The 20662-nt window shown below is 40.6% G+C and overlaps 1 protein-coding gene across 3 annotated transcripts in view; it reads left to right on the plus strand.

Moving 5' to 3' along the window:
- Window positions 1–20662, plus strand: part of Sfrp1 (secreted frizzled related protein 1) — a 136675-nt gene that overhangs the window by 56986 nt on the left and 59027 nt on the right. Inside the window, exons 3-4 of one of the 3 annotated variants that reach the window (XR_012441436.1) lie at window positions 9206–9373; window positions 10597–10829. Coding sequence is in view for 2 of the 3 variants with exons in the window: in XM_074054612.1 (XP_073910713.1) it covers window positions 9206–9373; window positions 10597–10712 (284 nt within the window). In the remaining variant the exon portion in view is untranslated. Of the gene's footprint in view, window positions 1–9205; window positions 9374–10596; window positions 11241–20662 lie in introns of those variants that run through there. The other 2 variants (XM_074054612.1, XM_074054611.1) reach the window with 2 other exon arrangements.

Genomic DNA, 20662 nt, shown 5'->3' on the forward strand with positions numbered 1-20662 from the left:
TGAAGGACTTATTAGTAAACTGGACATAGCTGAGGAAAGAGTCTTTGAGCTTCTGAATATATTGATGAGACCTCCAAAGCTGAAAAGCAAAGAGAAAAAAAGACTGAAAAACAGAAAAGACACAGAATATCTAAGAATTGTGTGGCAATTGCAAAAGATACAACACAGTCATAGGAGCATGATACCAGAAGGAGAAGAAGAGAAACAAAGGAACAAAGATAAATTTGAAGCAACAATGACATAGTTTTCCAAAATTAGCATCCAATACCACAGATCTAGGAAGCTCATAGAACACTGAACAGGATAAAGTCCCAAACAACTCTACATAAGCATATCATTTCAAATCATAGAACATCAAAGACAGAGAAAAAAAATCCTGAAAGAAGCCAAAGGGAAGAAACTACTTACCTTAGAGGAAGAAAGATGAGAATTATAGTTGACTTTTTTTTTTTTTGGAGATACTGGGTCTTGAAATCAGGGCCTTCACCTTGAGCCACTCCACCAGCCCTTTTTTGTGATGGATTTTTTCGAGATAGGATTTTGAGAAGTATTCTCCTGGGATGACTTTGAATTGTGATCCTCCTGCTGTCTGCCTCCTGAGTAGCTAGGATTTATAGGTGTAAGCCCCTGGTGCTTACATTTAACTTTGTAGGAATCATGGGGTGGGAGGAGTAGAATAGTTAAAGTGTTGAGAGAGAAACTCTCAACATTTAGAATTGTGTATTCCATAAAATAATCCTTCCACAGTGAAGGAAAAATAAAGACATTCTTAGACAAATGAAAACTAAGGAATTTTGTTGCCCATGGATCTATCCTGAAAGCAGTTCTTTAAAAGGCAAAAAAATAGTACTGATGTAAATAAAGGAAGGAAGAGCATTCAGGAAGAAATAAGTGAAGGCAAAATAACAACTTTTATTTTTCTTACTTTAATTGATAAAAATTTGTTCAGAATAATAATAGCAATGATGTCTTCAATTTTGTATACTTGTGTATAAATATTCTTAGGTGTACATAATGAATACTTATAAATGAAATTTATGAAAAAACATTTACTTATGTCTGCTTACCTATAGGTGAGAATGACAGCAATGATACAAGGGATGAGAAGGAAGAATTAGGGTTATTCTGTCATAACAAGGTATGGGTACTACCCATGAGGCACAAGTGTACTTGGATCGGTTCTAAATATATACTCAAACTCTAGGGCAATCGCTAAGAAGAAAGTTAAAAAAAGAAAAGAAGATCATTGCTATACTATGAGAAAACACCAGCATATAAAATGCTCAACTGAAATGAAAAATTCACCAGAGGAGAGTGCAACAACTCACTGCAGAAGAAAACGGCGGTGACCGTGAAGACAAAAGAATGGAAATGCTCTAACCTGAAGCACAGAAATAAGTAACTAGAAAAATGAGCACAGTGTCAGCGACACCCTATCAAAATACATGTAGTTGGAGTCCTAGGAAAGGGAGCAGAATGAATATTTGAAGAAATGATGCCTGAAAAAAATCCCTTAATTTATGAAAAGTAGAAATGCAACAGTCTAAGAAGCTCAGAGATTACAAGCAGGAGACTACAAGGAAAAGCACACCGGGGCATATCTCATGGAGCAAATATGGAATTTAAGGCTATCCTCTTGTCAGAAAATGTGCAAGTCAGAAGACAGCAGAGCAGATAGTGTGGGGAAGTGGGAAAGGAACTTGTTAACCCAGAATTCTGTTCCAAGTAAGAGTATCTTCCAAAGAACATGAAATCAACACTTTTCAAACAAAAGCAAGATTGTTTTTATACAGGAGACCTGCACTGCCAGAAATGTTAAAGGAAGGTCTTAAGGCAGAAGAAAAATGATACCAGATAGAGAACGACTTAAATATAGATAAGGGAATGAAATGTGCCACGAATGGAAAACATATGATTAAATATAAAAGGCACTTTCTTCGTTTAAAATTTTCTTTAAAAGAATCTTGACTCACAATGTGAAGTTTATAATATATATATAAAGGTGAAATTGTGAAGTTTATAATATATATAAAGGTAAAATGTATGATAGCAATAGCACAAGAAGAGGAAGGTAAAAATGAAGGTACACGGTGTAAGGTTTTTAAACTTATGTAAACCATGATCTAATATTTGAAGGTAAACTGTTAACACTGGAGCATTGGCTAAAAACATTACACAAAGAGGCATATCTGAGAAACTAACTGAGGAGATAGATAATTAAAAAATACTTTAGCTACCTAAGAAGAAGGCAGGAAAAGAGTGAAAAGAAGGTGAAAAAAATTCAAGCAACAACAATAAACAAAATTCAGGTGAGATAACTAGAAAACAGATAACAAGCTTACAGATCTAAACCTAATCATGCCATTAATTTCAGCAAGGAACTAGCCTACGCACACCAGTGAATACATAGATGGTCAGACTGTATAAAAAGTAGGACTTGATAGTGCTGTCTATGAAAGAGATGCTCCTGAAAGAAGTTACAAGGGAAATCAGGTAAAATTGAATTGAATGAAAATAAGCTGCAAAATATCAAAATTTCTAGTATGCAAAAGTATTAATTAGAGGGAAACCTATAGTTTTAAATACACAAAGAAAGAGGATCTAAAAAACACACTTAAAGAATCTAGAAAAGTCAGGCACTGGTGGCCATGCCTGTAATCCCAGTTACTTAGGGACAATTTCAGTTCTAGGCAAAAGAGTTCGGGAGATCCCATTTCAAAGAAAAAAATCTGGGTATGGCAGTGCATGCCTGTCATCCCAGTTATGGTGGGAAGCCTAAAATAGGAGGATCATGTCCAGGAAGTCCTAGATGAAAAGTGGGACCCTATCTCCAAAATAACGAGAGCAAAAAAGGGCTGAAGACATGGCTTAAGTGGTAGAGCGCCTGCCTAGTGAGCAGGGTGTAGCGAGACCTGAGTTCAAACCCCACTACTGCCCCCCCCAAGAAAAAAACATCAAGAAAAAAGAAGAGCAGATGAAACCCAAAATAAGTAGAAGGGAAGAAATAACAACTCAAATTGACAAAATGAAAAGGATGAAATGTAGTGAACTATCAGTGAACCCAGGGGTTAGTTCTTTGAACAATAAGATTGATACACTGTTACCTGGGTCAAGCAAGAACACAAGAGAGAAGACAAAATTACCAATATCTAGAATGAAAAAGAAGACATCATGAAAAACCCCAAAGGTATTAGTAGGATATGGTATTAAAAACTACGCCAATAAACTTGACACTCTATAAAAGAGGCAGTGCACTAGAAAAGCACCAATCACCAAAACTGACTCAAGAAATAAAAATATAGAACAGATTCAAATCAATGAATGAGACTAAATCAATAATTAAAAACCTTCCCACAGAGAATATTGCGGGCTCAGGTGGCTTCATGGAGAACTGATTAAAAACATTTAAGGAAGAAATTAAACCAATCCCACAAAAATACAGAAACTAGAGGGAACACGTCTAAGTTCATTTTGTGAGGCTGTGTTTGCTCAGGCTGGTTTCCTCTCCACTTGACCTTTGCTCCACTGGCCTTGTGACCTCTCAATGTCTTGATTATTGTACAACACCCTCACGCCCCCTTTTCTGAATGCCGGTCGCTCTAGGGAGCTTCATCACTAGCGGTGGGCTAACTATTCACCGCTGGGGACAGGTGTTCCCGCATAGTACACAGTTCTGCACACCCCCACAGTCCAGTCCCCGCCTGAGCTCCTATTCAGATATTAATTAGAAAGATGTCCTGCTAGAAGTGGGCTTTCCTCCAACTAGTGCCTAGGTGTGAGCTTCCCGTACCCCTCATCCCGGTACTGCCTTTCCTCTCTCCCCACTGCTCGCTTCACCTGGGTGAGGTTTTCTTCCTGGTTTCGCAATGACCCTGTGTTGTGTGCCTCTGTGCGCTTACAGGCCCTCAAAGGACACATGTCTCAGTTTTCCAGGTCCTGCCCCAGATGTGCCTGCTGTGTGCCATAATTGTCAGTAGGGCCCTTTTTCTTTCCAGAATTCCCCATTAAGATGATGGATTTTAGGGTTGCCTACAGGCCCTCAGCGGGAAGAAATTAGAGCTTCATAATGGTTGTTATGGTTGAATCATGTTCTCCAAAAGTCCATAGGTTGAACTCCTAGCCCCCAGGACTTCGGACTGTGACCTTATTTGAAAATAAATTATGTAAATTAGAAATAAGGTTATTTAACTACAGTTATCATTATTTAAGATGAGTCTGTATTGCAATACGATGGGCCCTTAGCCCAAAAGGACTGATGTCCTCTGGAAAGAATGTCTTGTGAAAACACACACACACAAGAATGTCCCTTGAACATGATTCAGGTATGTGTCCCAAGCCAAGCATCAGCCACCGGAAGTCAGAAGATAGGTGTGGAACAGATTTTCCCCTGAGCCCTCAGAAGGAATCCATCTTGCTAACGCCTTGATTCCAGACTTTCGGCCTCCAGGGATGTGAGACAATACAGTTCTGTTGTTCTAAGCCACCCCGTTTGTGGTACTTCATTTTGGCCCCTCTAGAAAACTAAACCCAGTGGGTGCTGCTGGAGTCCCCCTGGGAGATCTAAGCCTCTCCACAAACCAATGAAGAAAGCGAGGCCCAGCTGGTTAGCAGCAGAGCTGAGACTTCAACCCAGGTCTCTGGCTCAGACTGATTGCTTCCTCAGAGGGACTCAGGCCCCAGGAGCAGCCAGCACTTCAGGCATGCCTTTCTATGCTCCTTACCAGGCTTCTGGAATCAGAGATTTATTTTCTCTGAGTGGATGTTTTGAGTTTGGAAAGTTATGGCTATGAGCTGCTGGATCTGGGGCCTGAGCCAGCCAGGGATGGGGACTCTGGGGATTAACAGTGTTTAAGGAAAGCCATGCAGGTACTTGTGTTGAAGGAGAGACAAGTGCGCATCGTAACTCTCCCACACTTAATCCTGTCCAGAGTCGGGGGCCTCTCTTTTCTGCATCTCCCTGCCCCGAAACAGCAGCTTCATTCTGCTGTGGGCTGGAGATCCTATTCTTGTTAAGCTGCTAGGATGCAAAGTTACCTAACGTGGATTTCCACATGCTCATTCAGAAAGTATTTGTTGAATGAACTGCTAGGTGAATGGTTGTCAGAACTGATGTGTGAGTTCCTTGGGGTCAGGGAATATGCCATCCATTTTTGCAGAGCTTTGGCTCTACCACAGGGTTGGGCATAGAGAACTCATTCTTTCTTGTTCTATGTACCACCCTCCCTCCCTTCAGGTCTTTGGGTCATCTGACACAGCGCTTTGCACACTGAAGCAGCCTGTGTACTCTACCGGGGTGACTGTCTCTTCCCATCCCGGGGTGCCAGGCCCTCATCAGCTGTGATCTGGACTCTGGAAAACAGGCTTTTTGCCCCAGGGTTGGAAAATGCAAGTGAGGGTGTTCGTTTCTGTGTGCTCTGAAGTATCCTGGTGCCTGTAACAGTGCCTGGTGTCTAACAGACACAGGAAATACTGAAGGAATAAATCTTTCCAGCTCTGATCAAATCAGTTGTCATTCTCTATAAACAATGTATCCATGAAATTTGGTCCTAAGTTCATTAGCTACATCCTGAACTTGGTAGTTACCATTTTCACACTGTGATATATACGTGTATTGTTACTACTGCTTTCCATATAGTATGTAGCCATCACAATGGTAGTATGAGTTTCAGTTTTCAAATTTTATTGAAATGTTATCAGATATATGGAAGTGGACATCACTCTCCAAATTAAAAAAAAACCTGAATATTGTGTGATTTATGCATGTTAATTGCATAAACAAAGTCCATGCATAAGGGTAAATTAGATTATATATTTCATCTGCATATTTGTAGATACAATTTATCTAAAAATAACCCTGTTGATAGATGAGTATTTCACTCCTGTTTTCCAAAGAAATCTAAAAAGCCTCTCTAGGCTCTTTTCTTTCTTGATCTTTATAACCAAAAGCCAGAAGGGGGAGGCAGAAACCTTTTTAGCAGGTAAGAGGAGAGGAGGGGTACTGAATCTTTATTTGTAAATATATTTTGCCTGAATGCACTAATAATTCTTACTGAATACTAACTATCCTTAGACTCCACCCTATGGAGCGTCCCTGTCCAAGGAAGAAAAGCTTCCTTTCCTTCCTGCTGAGTGGAGGAAGGGCAGAGTCAGATGGGGCTCTAGAATGAACAGGGAAGGACTCACAATTGGAGAGTGCTCTTGGGTTCAGTCTCAACAGCACAGGTCAGGCTCCTAATGCATCCCAGTCCAAACTGGGACTTCAGGAATCTCCATACTGATGGAATCTGGGGCAGTTTGGTGGCCCACATGGAGGAGAGGTAGAGCCAGGATGGCATCTGCTCAGATGTTAAGGAATGCTGAAAACTAGTGCACGAGTCCTGAGGGACTGGCTGGGGCCACACTCTGAGTAGCAGCATGGAGCCTGATAAGGGCAAGTGCAAGAACTGGGCACAAGAACCACAGAGGTTACCAGATCCAGACACTGGGATGAATTTGTGGGATGAATTTTCCAGCTGAATTTGTGGGCAGGAGCAGCCTTCTGCCATGAGGGCAGTCCTACCCTCATGGGGACAGGAATAGGACAGGGAGTCTCCTGCTGTTTTTAAGAAAACTGTTTCTCAATCCAGTATCTGACAAACTACCTATAGACATATTTTCTTATACAAAAATAATAAAATGAACCATGTGCAAGGCCCACTCTAAGCACGTTATTTGTATTGACTCATTTAATTTTCACAACAACCCTGGGAAATTGCTGCAGATGCAGAAAAAGGCACTGAGAAATGAATCCACTTGCCCACATTCCTACAGCAAGAAAGGGAATAGGTAGCCTTGCATGTGGCCTCCTACTGCATGGCTCTGTGAGGGGCACTGTGGTCCAGTGACTCGGGGCATGGACTTTGGAGGCAGATAGTAAACTTTAGCTTGACTTTGTTCTAAAGTTAATCATGCATCTCTCCAATGCCTTAGCAATTCTATTCCTAAAGACGTGAAGTCACATGTCCAAATAAATACTTCAATGAGAATATTCATCCCAGCCCTTTTTATAATAGCCTCAAATTATAAATTATCCAAATGTTTTTAACCAGAATAAATACATTATGCATATTCACACAATGAAATACTACTCAGCAATGAAAAAGAATGAGTTTCTTATAAACACAACAGCCTGGTTGAATTGCAAATGTTTTGTTAAGTGAATGAAGGCAATCACAAAAGCATACTTACTTTTTAATTCCATTTTTATAAAATCCAAATATAGGCAAACACAGCCTATTGTGAAAGACATCAGATGGTGGTTTCTGATAGTGGTAAGGCTGTTCGGCATTGTGGTTGGGTTGTGGTTAGAAGAGTGCATGCAGTTGTCAAAGCCCATCAAATTGAATAGTCAATACTTATGCATTTTATTGTGTGGTAATTATATCTTAATCAAAAAATAAAACCTGGGTTTTTCCACTTACTGGCTATGTGGTCTGGTTTTTGAGTTAGTTTACCGCTTTAGCCTGAGTTTCATTATCTATAAAATGAAAGACTGGCAGCTCTTCCAATTGTATATACTGCAATTTTAGGATCTTCTGGAAGACATGGGAGCATATTAAGCTGATCTTGGGGTGGGGAGAGCTTTATAAGCATAAAGCCATGGGATAAATTATAAAGGTAACTTGTGTTAGATCTACATAATGCAAACAAACAAAACTCCAAACAGGGATTATTTGGGAAGAGGAAAAAGGTGGGGGGAAAGAGTAATAGGGGTGAATGTAATCAAAGTACATTGTATACATATATGAAAATGACATTAAAAACCCATTTTGCTCAATTACTATATGCTAATAAAAAGATAACACCCAAACATCTGTGTTTTAAAAATACTTTGTAACAAAAATTAAGAGTGAAATGAAGTGAATGGTGAAAATACTTGCAATCAGCCTGACAAAGAATAAGTAGCCTTTGTTACATCTAGTCAATAAAGATATTAATATCCTGGTTCAAACATGACTCAACAAAATGACCAGACACTTCATAAAGTGAAACCTAAAACAACAAACCCTACTCAAGGAATGTGAGTCAAGCAAAGGACACATTTCCTCCCACTAATTGGAAAGTTTTTAAAACACTGACTTGTTTACAATGCATTTGCACCAGCATTGTAAATTTTCCCATTTCTGGAAATAATTTGGCAATAAGGATTTTCTTAAGAAGGTTTGTATCATTTGTAACAGTAATCCTTCTCCTAAGGATCTTCTAAAGAAAATAATCAAAAATGTGATCAAAGAATTATATTTAAGTATGTCCATTATAGCATTATATATAATAATAAAAAATTATGCCCTGGATGCCCAAAATATTATTCAGCTGTAAAGAAAGTCTTTGGAAAAAGCAATGGCAATAAAGTATTTATCGCAAAATATTAAGAGAAAAAAATCAGAGTAATAAAATATGTATATCACATGATTCAACATATTTAAAGATGCAATTTATATTTAGACATTCACAAAGAAAAGCCTAGAAAGGAATATATCCTAATGTTAGCAGTGGTTGTCTTGGGGAGAAGGGAGACCCTGGGCAGCAACAGATTTCTTCTTTAGATCTCTTAAGTACATTTTTCCTCCAAATTTTCTACTGTAGAATAAAGTGGTTTTAATGGGAAAGTATTATTGCTTACAGAATCAAAGAACAAAACCTTTTATTTCTATTTTTTTGCCCTTGCTGGATTGGAAGGCACAACCTGGCTAGAAGCTCGTTTTAGGGCCCTGAGGTGGGAAGAAGTGGGGCACGTCCCTGCTTTTCCCTGGTAGGCACCCTGTGGTGGGATGCAATGCTACCCATGCTTAACATCCTTAGTCACAAAGACAGTGAAGTGTTACAGGACAGAGACTTGGAGGGTCCCCATACAGCTGTCCCAGTCAGAAGGCTGTGGCTTCATGAATATAGCCAACACCTGTACCCTGCCTTGGGCCAGCCATTCCTTAAATACAAGTATTGATCACAGAAAGGAAGAGAACACGTGTGTGTGTCTGTGTAGACTTGTTTCCTTGGAGAAATACCTGACTCACAGAGTCACCTTGCCTCGGAGGTGGGTCAGGAATGACAACCACATCTTTCACAAAAATGGTGAACTCAAACCAGCCCCACGAGTTCCTAGGTTGGCATATACCTGCTAGGCACCACTTCAGACATTCTCAAACTCAGCCATCTCTCGTTCCAGCCATCTCTGCACAGACTCCCATGGACTCCATGCCTCACCTCATGCTCACGTCAGGCACCTCTTGTCTTCAGCCCTGCGACTTCCCTGGGACCCTACTCAGAGCACACGTCCCCAGATGGATGCCAGGAGTCTCGCTTTTTGCAGCTTCTCGCAGGACAGTCTGCTGCGGTAAGCAGTGGCATTTAGTGATAATCAGGGTGATGACTGTGTCCTTCCTTCCTCCCTCCTCACCCTTTCTTTCCTAATTCTTCTTTCTGGGGAACGAGACTAAGGATATGCAACGTCGGGGCAATTAATAACTTTCCTGAATCTCATCATCTTTAAGCAGGGATAGAACAACTGTGTGTAACGTGCAGGGCACTGGGCGAAGGGCTGAGTTGGTAGGTGTAAGGAGGTGAGGAGCGCTTGGCACACAGCTTGTAGGTGCTCAGTCAATCATTGTGAGCTGTTGTTACCGGCTAAGTGTCGTCGGTGCTTGGACACTGTTACCAACGTAATGCGCTCCTTTTATGGCAGCTGTGAAACACTGACACTGTTCATTGTTCCTTCTTCATTACTGAGGAAATGGATTCTGGGGATATTAAAGGACTGCTTAAAGTTACCAGGATCACACCCAGGGCCCTGCTTCTCATTATCAGTCTGGCCCAGGCCCCCTGCTTCTTGGCTTTCCAGCTTGTCAGTGACTTTGGGGGATCGTTTCACATTTCTGAATTTTCATTCTTAAGATGGGGGAAATATCTAACTGACCTATTCCCTGGGTTGTCATTGTTTAGGGAAAATTAAGAAAAAAAATAAAAATTTAAAAGCAAGTACAAACTGTTGGTGATAAGTATAAGCTTAGGTGTTTGTTAATGCTGCTGGGTTGACAGATAAACATACTTTCACTAGCTAAACATAGTGAGGGGTTGTTCACGTCAAGTCCTGTCATGATGCCTGGGCTCACTCCACACGGGCATGATTGATGGAGGCTCTGGACGTGTGGTTTCCAAGGCTGCCCAGAGTGCCAAGATATAGAAGAGAGTTTTAAAAGGCACATCTGTTTCTTGTCCATTTTGGTCTGGAAGTGATCCAGTGACCTCCACTCAGCTTTCCCTAGAGAGAGCTAATCACAAAGGGGGTCTGGGAGGTGCAGTCCCTAGCTGGACGGGCAAGTGTGTGGAGGACATTTGACATCTCTGCCAAGGAGGTGCCATAGTTCAGAGTCCTTTCATTTAAAATGGAGACTCAGCCAAGAATTGTGGCATACTTACTCAGAACCACAAAGTTAACAACAGAGTAAAATCCTAAGCACAGGTCTTCTGACTCGTGCCAGGTGGTACTGTTATCACTAGCTGTGGTTATTATTAGGAGATAAATCATGAGATAAACTCTTCTGTTTCCTTCCAATTTAGAGTCCTGGAAAAGGCGAGATTGGTCTCCTCTTGTTTTTTTGGCTGATATAGCTAACAGAATTGGAGCTGATAGGACCTATCCTTCATGTCACGTTGACTGCAAGCACCCAGGGTAGCCCTCTCCTCTGCTGAGCTGTGTGAAGTTGTTTTCTTTCGTGCTACTTCAGAAAGCATATTCCCACTCCAGGCCCAGACTCAGAATGCTACAGAAATTGCCTCTACTTTCCATGCAGGTACCTAAGCTCCTCACCTCTACTTCCACCCACCTTCTCCTTTTCCTTGCCTCCCTGGCTCTGCTGGAGACTGGGCTGTGACCCATGGACTGCTCTCAGGAAAGGTTTGTTGTCTGTTCTCTTGCCTGTGTGTGGCCACTCCCTCTTCTCCTCCCACAGGCTCTGCTGGGTGCCTCTGACAATTCCTCTTCCTATCTAGCCTTTGGAGAACTGACAACATGCCCATTGTCTTTGCTTTTGGCTGGACTTGTATCAGTGGAAGATAGAAATATTGGCTTTCTTGGTCTGATGAGCAACTTTGATTACCTGTTGGCTATAAAATATGGGGAAATTTTAATAAACAATGTTTTAACCTATTTAAAAGATAAAATCCACAGGGGTAAACATCAACAAATGAGTGAAGGCGGTGAAAATATTCTAGGTATGATATCTTGCAGGTTTGTCACCACTGACAGCCTCTTACAGTTCTAATGGCTAGGACAGCCTGCCAGTGCCCATGAAAGTTGGCAGGTGAAGGTTCTGGGCCAGCATGGTAACAGCCATAGTACAATCTAACAGGCAGAACCACGAAATTATAGGACAAGGACTTTGTCATGGGGATTTGATCTTATATGGTGGTAAGAACTGCTGAGAAGGTTTATGGGAGTTGAGGCTTCTGCATCAGATGCTGCAGCCTGAGGCCAGCAGGCAGGCGATTGGGAAGACAGAATGTACATGAGGTGGGGAAGCAAGGGCACTGGCACCTACACAGATGAACCAGAGCCATGAGTTCCCATCATTGCCAAGTCTCCAGCTTTGGTGATGTGCAGAGCAGTTCTTGCCATCACAGAGCTAAACACTCAGGAGTTGGACACACTGAAGGGGGACATCAGCCAGAGTTGGAGTCCAGGTGGGGCAGCAGGTGGGTGCCAATGTGTGAGCTGCTACAGCCCTGTTGCCTGCACCAGTGTCCTACACAGAAAAGGCTTTGGCTTTGCTTTTGCCTTCTGGCTCTCACACATGAAATGTGCCTTGTGGCCAATGGTAGCCCCAAATTTCTGGAAACCATCATTTCCAGAGGTGAGGAGCTTAGGGACCTGCATGGAAAGTAGAGGCCAAGTTGACTTGATTAAAATTTACTGCAGTCTACCCCTTATAAACTTCAAATCCACATGCAACTATTTTAACACTTAAATTCCAGAAACAGACAACAGCAAAGCAAGCATTTACCTAAAATAATGCAACTCTCCTTCAAACAACTGAAAATATGCTAACCTTCTCTTTAAAAGAAGACAAAGAACTTTTATCCATCTGTGGAGGAAGTTCACGTCCCTCTATCTAAGTTATATTCCCTCATTAATATTCTTTGACCTAAATACTAAGATACATATAAGAAACTGGAAAGAGATTCCAAGATGGCGGCTAGAGGGAGGAAGCAGAAAGCGAACCTCCTATAGTGAAATCTTGGAGAGACTCTGGAGACACACTTTGCAGGCATAATCACTGAGAAGAGGCATAACTTTGACCCCTCCACACCTCCAGCTGGCACAGAGAATCTCCACTTCATGTTAAACGGAGAAACCAGGAGGGCCCCCGGGCTGCCAGTTGCTGGCGCCCAGACGGCTTGGGAAGACGCAGACCAGGTGAGCCTTGCAGTACCGTGGTACTCCCACAGACAAGCCTGGGCCAGAGCAGCATAGCTCCCTGGACAGACTGACCTCCACCCGGGGAAAAAAGAGAAACTAAGTAATAAGCAATAAGAGCAATAAAGACACACGGGAAAGAGGGTGGGGTGCACTGAGCACCAAAGATTGGGGGAAGGGAATCCTTCCTGGGACAATAAATAAACAAGCAGGGCAGGCCAGAGAGCCTCTAGCGGGAGCAGGGGCGCGAGCCCAGCAACCAGGAGCGGGAAAGCTTGTGAGAGTGGCGGAGGGAGGAAAACTCCACAGGAGAGGAGGGAAGACCCACTTCCCACGTGAGCTGTAAACAAACATGGCGGCTGGCAGGAGCAGCAGCACTGCCCAGTAGTCAGGAGCAGGAAAGCTTGTAAAAGTGGAGGTGGGAGGAGAACTGCACAGGAGAGGGGGGAAGACCCACCTCCCACATGAACTGTAAATAAACACGCAGGCCCGAGAACATGGGTGCAGTGTCACCTTTCCCAGTGTGCTTGGAAAGGGGAAAGCTTGTAGCAGAGACTCACGCACAGGAGAAATCTGAGTAAACAAAGCCTGCAGGGCCAGGTGAGTGCTAAGCTCACCCCTGAGATCTGCATAAATAACGCCTCCAGAAACAGCAGGCTGACAGCAGCGGGCAAGCAAGCCACAGCTGCAGATACCATTCTCAGAACTGTCTCCAGACTCTTTTTTTTTCTTTGTCTCCCTGCCTTTGATGAGAGAACAACCGAATTACACCTGCAAGCTGAAAAACTTACTGAAACTGTATTGCATTTGAACTTGGGACACTTGGTGGGGTTTTTTTTTTTTTTTGTGTGTGTAGTTTTGTTCTACTTTATGCATTCCCTTTGATGAGACAATTACAGAACAACATCTGAGGCACTATCTCCAGGATTGGAGACTGAGACGGACACCCAAATTATTAAGACTGAAACTTCATTGCACTTGAACTTGGAGGTTTTTTGGTTTTTTTAAATTTTCTATTTTTTCATTTTATTTTAATACATTTTTATATATAGATTTTTCTTTCATTTACTTATTTTTTATTTTTATTCTTATCTTTCTTTTTTATTTTTGATTTTCAATCCTCTCTCTGTCTCTCTAATGTCTGTTCAGCTTACTGTCGATTAGTACACTAACACTCCCTGTTTATACCTTTGAAACCTTCTTGTCTGATACCTTGTTCTGTTTTCTCCTTCCAGTCTGTGTACTTGTTTTTCCCATTTCTTAAACTTCTTGCTTTCCGTCTCAGTTCACCCTTCCATTCTAAATATTACCATTGTTATTATTACAAGCTAGAAAATACTTAATGGCACACAGTACAGTGACAGTAACAACACCAAAGACAATGACAGGAAGACAGAAAAACAGGGAAACCAGTTTCCCCACAGCAAAAAATTAGTACAGGAACCAGAGGGGAATGAAGAAAACAGGTACTCAGATCCAGACTCCAATAAAATGAAGGTAAACTATGCCAAAGGACCCAATGAAGCCCACAAGAATAATTTAAAAGAAGACATACTACAGGTACTCAGTGAGAATTTTATAGAGATGATACTGGATAGGGTCAACCAAAATGTACAGGAGACACTCAAGAAATTCCAAGACAACAAAAATAGAGAATTTGAAAAAGCAAAAGAAGAAATAAAGGAAACCATAGAAGCACTGTATAAACACCAAAGTGAAAGAGAGAACACGATGAATAAACAGATAAATGAATTCAGGACAAAAATAGACAACATTAAAGAGGAAACCACCCAGGATATGGAAAACCTCAGAAAAACAAACAAAACAGAACTGCAAAACAAAACAGAAGGCCAATCCAGCAGAATAGAACAAACAGAAGACAGAATCTCAGAACTTGAAGATGAAATGGTAATTAAAGGAAAAACCAAAGAACTATTAATGAAACAACTCAAGACCTGTGAAAAGAAAATGCAAGAACTCACCGACTCCATCAAAAGACCAAAGTTGAGAATCATGGGCATCAAAGAATGAGAAGAGGTGCAAGTGAAGGGAATGTGTAATATATTTAGCAAAATAATAACAGAAAATTTCCCAAACCTAGAGAAAGATATTCCCATACAGATGCAAGAGGCCTCCAGGACACCAAACAGACCAGATCAAAATAGAACTACCCCACGACATATCGTCATTAAAACAACAAGTTCAGAAACTAAGGAAAGAATATTGAAGGCTGTAAGAGAGAAAAAACAAGTAACATACAAAGGTAAACCCATCAAAATCACAGCAGACTTCTCAACAGAAACATTAAAAGCAAGAAGAGCTTGGGGTGAGATCTTCCGGGCACTGAATGAAAATAACTTCAACCCCAGGATACTCTACCCAGCAAAACTATCATTCAAAATAGATGGAGCAATAAAAGTCTTCCATGATAAGCAGAAACTAAAACAATATGTGACCACAAAGCCACCACTACAAAGGATTCTTCAAGGGATTCTGCACACAGAAAGTGAAACCCAACATAACCATGGAAGGACAGGCAGCACCAAACTACAGGAAAAGAAAAAGCAAGACAGTAGAGAGTAACCTCAACTTAGGTACACACAATCAAACCTTCAAACAACTAAGACAACTAAATGACAGGAATCACCACATACCTATCAGTACTAACTCTTAATGTTAACGGACTTAATTCACCCATCAAAAGGCACCGCTTGACGAAATGGATTAAAAAGGAAGATCCAACAATTTGTTGCTTACAGGAGACCCATCTCACTGACAGAAATAAGCATAGGCTTAGGATGAAAGGCTGGAAGAAGATTTACAAAGCACATGGCCCCCAAAAACAGGCAGGAGTAGCAATACTTATCTCTGACAAAGTAGACTTCAAACCTACATTGATCAAATGAGATAAAGAAGGACATTCCATACTAATAAAAGGGGAAATAGACCAAAAGGAAATAACAATTATCAACCTGTATGCACCCAATGTCAACGCACCCAATTTCATCAAACATACCCTGAAAGACCTAAAAGCATATATAAACGCCAACACAGTGGTTGTGGGAGACTTTAACACCCCATTATCATCAATAGCTAGGTCATCCAAACAAAAAATCAATAAAGAAATCCAAGATCTAAAATATGCAATAGATCAAATGGACCTAGTTGATGTCTACAGAACATTTCATATAACTTCTACACAATATACATTCTTCTCAGTAGCCCATGGAACCTTCTCCAAAATAGATCATATCCTAGGGCACAAGGCAAGTCTCAGCAAATATAAGAAAATAGAAATTATACCGTGCATACTATCTGATCACAATGCAGTAAAAGTAGAACTCAACAACAAAAGTAAAGACAAAAAACATGCAAACAGCTGGAAACTAAATAACTCATTACTTAATGAAGAATGGATCATTGATGAAATAAAAGAGGAAATTAAAAAGTTCCTGGAAGTCAATGAAAATGAAAACATAACCTACCAGAACTTACGGGACACAGCTAAGGCAGTCCTGAGAGGAAAGTTTATAGCCATGAGTGCATATATTAAAAAGACTGAAAGATCCCAAATCAATGACCTAATGATACATCTCAAACTCCTAGAAAAACAAGAACAAGCAAATCCCAAAACAAATCAAAGGAGAGAAATAATAAAAATAAGAGCTGAAATCAACGAAATAGAAACCAAAAAATCCATACAAAGAATTAATGAAACAAAAAGTTGGTTCTTTGAAAAAATAAACAAGATCGATAGACCCCTGGCAAACCTGACTAAAATGAGGAGAGAAAAAACCCAAATTAGTAGAATCAGGAATACAAAAGGGGAGATAACAACAAACACCATGGAAGTCCAGGAAATCATCAGAGACTACTTTGAGAACCTATATTCAAATAAATTTGAAAATCTTAAAGAAATGGACAGATTTCTAGATACATATGACCATCCAAAACTGAACCAAAAGGAAATTAATCACCTAAATAGACCTATAACACAAAATGAAATTGAAGCAGCAATCAAGAGTCTCCCCAAAAAGAGGAGTCCAGGACCTGATGGATTCTCTGCTGAATTCCATCAGACCTTTAAAGAAGAACTGATACCAACCCTCCTTAAACTGTTCCATGAAATAGAAAGGGAAGGAAAACTGCCTAACACATTTTATGAAGCCAGTATTACACTTATCCCAAAACCAGGCAAAGACACCTTCAAAAAGGAGAACTATAGGCCAGTCTCCTTAATGAACATTGATGCAAAAATCCTCAACAAAATAATGGCAAACCGAATTCAACAACACATCAAAAAGATTATTCACCACGACCAAGTAGGCTTCATCCCAGGGATGCAGGGGTGGTTCAACATACGAAAATCAATAAACGTAATAAACCACATTAACAGTAGCAAACCACATTAACAGAAGCAAAGACAAAAACCACTTGATCATCTCAATAGATGCAGAAAAAGCCTTTGATAAGATTCAACACCATTTCATAATAAAAGCTCTAAGAAAACTAGGAATAGAAGGAAAGTTCCTGAACATTATAAAAGCTATATATGACGAACCTACAGCCAGCATTATACTTAACGGAGAAAAACTGAAACCATTCCCTCTAAAATCAGGAACCAGACAAGGATGCCCACTATCTCCACTCCTATTCAACACAGTACTGAAATTCCTAGCCAGAGCAATTAGGCAAGAAGAAGGAATAAAAGGACTACAAATAGGTAAAGAAACTGTCAAAATATCCCTATTTGCAGACGACATGACCCTATACCTTAAAGACCCAAAAAACTCTACTCAGAAGCTTCTAGACATCATCAATAGCTATAGCAAGGTAGCAGGATATAAAATCAACATAGAAAAATCATTAGCATTTCTATACACTAACAATGAGCAAACGGAAAAAGAATGTATGAAAACAATTCCATTTACAATAGCCTCAAAAAAAATCAAATACCTAGGTGTAAACCTAACAAAAGATGTGAAAGACCTCTACAAGGAAAACTATACACTTCTGCAGAAAGAGATTGAGGAAGACTATAGAAAGTGGAGAGATCTCCCATGCTCATGGATTGGTAGAATCAACATAGTAAAAATGTCGATACTCCCAAAAGTAATCTACATGTTTAATGCAATTCCCATCAAAATTCCAATGACATTCATTAAAGAGATTGAAAAATCTACTGTTAAATTTATATGGAAACACAAGAGGACACAAATAGCCAAGGCAATACTCAGTCAAAAGAACAATGCAGGAGGTATCACAATACCTGACTTCAAACTATATTACAAAGCAATAACATGGTACTGGCACAAAAACAGACATGAAGACCAGTGGAACAGAATAAAGGACCCAGATATGAAGCCACACAACTATAACCAAGTTGTCTTTGACAAAGGAGCTAAAAATGTACGATGGAGAAATAGCAGCCTCTTCAACAAAAACTGCTGGGAAAACTGGTTAGCAGTCTGCAAAAAACTGAAACTAGATCCATGTATATCACCCTATACCAAGATTAACTCAAAATGGATCAAGGATCTTCATATCAGACCCCAAACTCTAAAGATGATACAGGAAAGAGTAGGAAATACTCTGGAGTTAGTAGGTATAGGTAAGAACTTTCTCAACGAAACCCCAGCAGCACAGCAACTAAGAGATAGCATAGATAAATGGGACCTCATAAAGCTAAAAAGCTTCTGTTCATCAAAAGAAATGGTCTCTAAACTGAAGAGAACACCCACAGAGTGGGAGAAAATATTTGCCAGCTATACATCAGACAAAGGACTGATAACCAGAATATATAGGGAACTTAAAAAACTAAATTCTCCCAAAACTAATGAACCAATAAAGAAATGGGCAAGTGAACTAAACAGAAATTTCTCAAAAGAAGAAATTCAAATGGCCAAAAAACACATGAAAAAATGCTCACCATCTCTAGCAATAAAGGAAATGCAAATTAAAACCACGCTAAGATTCCACCTCACCCCTGTTAGAATAGTCATCATCAGCAACACCACGAACAACAGGTGTTGTCGAGGATGCAGGGAAAAAGGAACCCTTTTACACTGTTGGTGGGATGTAGACTAGTACAACCACTCTGGAAAAAAATTTGGAGGCTACTTAAAAAACTAGACATCGATCTACCATTTGATCCAGCAATACCACTCTTGGGGATATACCCAAAAGACTGTGACACAGGTTACTCCAGAGGCACCTGCACACCCATGTTTATTGTGGCACTATTCACAATAGCCAAGTTATGGAAACAGCCAAGATGCCCCACCACTGATGAATGGATTAAGAAAATGTGGTATCTATACACAATGGAATTTTATGCAGCCATGAAGAAGAACGAAATGTTATCATTCGCTAGTAAATGGATGGAATTGGAGAACATCATTCTGAGTGAGGTTAGCCTGGTCCAAAAGACCAAAAATCATATGTTCTCCCTCATATGTCGACATTAGATCAAGGGCAAACACAACAATGGGATTGGACTTTGAGCACATGGATAAAAGCTTTAGCACACAAGGGAGGGGTGAGGATAGGTAAGACACCTAAAAAATTAGTTAGCATTTGTTGCCCTTAACACAGAGAAACTAAAGCAGATACCTTAAATGCAACTGAGGCCAATAGGAAAAGGGGACCAGGAACTAGAGAAAAGGTGAGATCAAAAAGAATTAACCTAGAAGGTAACACCCACGCACAGGAAATTAATGTGAGTCAATGCCCTGTATAGCTATCCTTATCTCAACCAGCAAAAACGCTTGTTCCTTCCTATTATGGCTTATACTCTCTCTTCAACAAAATTAGAAATAAGGGCAAAATAGTTTCTGCTGGGTATTGAGGGGGTGGGGGGGAGAGGGAGGGGGCGGAGTGGGTGGTAAGAGAGGGGGTGGAGGCAGGGGGGAGAAATGACCCAAGCCTTGAATGCACATATGAATAATAATAAAAAAAAGAAACTGGAAGAGGTAAGAGAGAAAAGAATTGGTTAATATGTACACAAATATGTTCTTATTAAAATAAAAGCATACTCATAACTGTTACTGTTCTCATTCTGCATCTTTCACATGGTCATAGTTCCTATTACAAGTGTGTTCTTACACTTATCATACACCATATTTCCTTGTGTTCTTAGTGGCTAGTTGGAGTTCTTTGCCTATGGGGTAACCCAATCCTTCTTTCCTGTGTGTAGTTTTCCCATTATAATTTTAATCCTGTTGTAATTAATTTTACTCATTTAATCACAGGAGCCAGGACTATTAAGAGTCAATCTGTTATTTGTTGAATTGTGTCACACAAATAGTTATATTCTGAGAGTACTCACAAGACACAAATGTCTTCACTTAGTGCTTGTTTCAGCTTCCATCAGCCACCTGGTCTTTCCAAGACTACATTGTCACAATTTTATAGTCATGTTACTTACAAATCCCTGGCTACCCTGCCAAATCATTGGCTCCTGCTCCTATATCCATTGCTGGCCTCTTCCAGGCAACATGAACAACCAGTACTCTCTTCAAAATTCTGCTCATTGTGAGAATTTTCATCTACTCCTCTCCTGTACGACCATCCAGAATTGGCCTATATGACTACAGTCATTCATTTTCAGGTAGTGTTAGAATTTTTTAGAGAAACACCCACAGATTTTCTTACTCAGACAACATCTCATTGTGGAGTTATATGTGCAGGGTAAGAAGGAGGAGGCAATGGAGCAGAGATGGGGTCCCTGAGCCCTACACTTGCCACTTACTTGTGCTTTTAGGGTATGCCCGCATCTGGAATCATAAATACCACTTCCAGCAGATGATGATGGAGTGCTCTGGGCATATCTACATTTATAGAGCTTGGTGGATCAAAGCACAGTTCATGACAGGCAGTTCAAGGTACATAGTAACTTGGCTTAGGGCGCATGGTCAAGCCTCCCGTCTGCCAAGACCAGTAGGTATTACTCACAAAGACAGTGGTTACCTGAGAGGGTGGCCTTGCTCTGCTCTGGGTTCCTAAGGGTCTGTGGCATGATTCCCATACAAAGGCCTGAGAAAGTTTCCATGCAGCAATTGGGTCTGCTATAGACACTTCAAGTAGCATTGGCTTCCTGTGTCACAAGACCCACATGATCTGAACCTGTTGCAAAGCCTTCTATTGTTTTGGGACTCACTTAACCTGGTAGCTTTTCAGGTTCCTCAGGAAATATGTCAGAGTACCCAAATG

The sequence above is a fragment of the Castor canadensis genome, chromosome 14 (genome assembly GCF_047511655.1).
Source record: "Castor canadensis chromosome 14, mCasCan1.hap1v2, whole genome shotgun sequence".
NCBI lineage: Eukaryota > Metazoa > Chordata > Mammalia > Rodentia > Castoridae > Castor > Castor canadensis.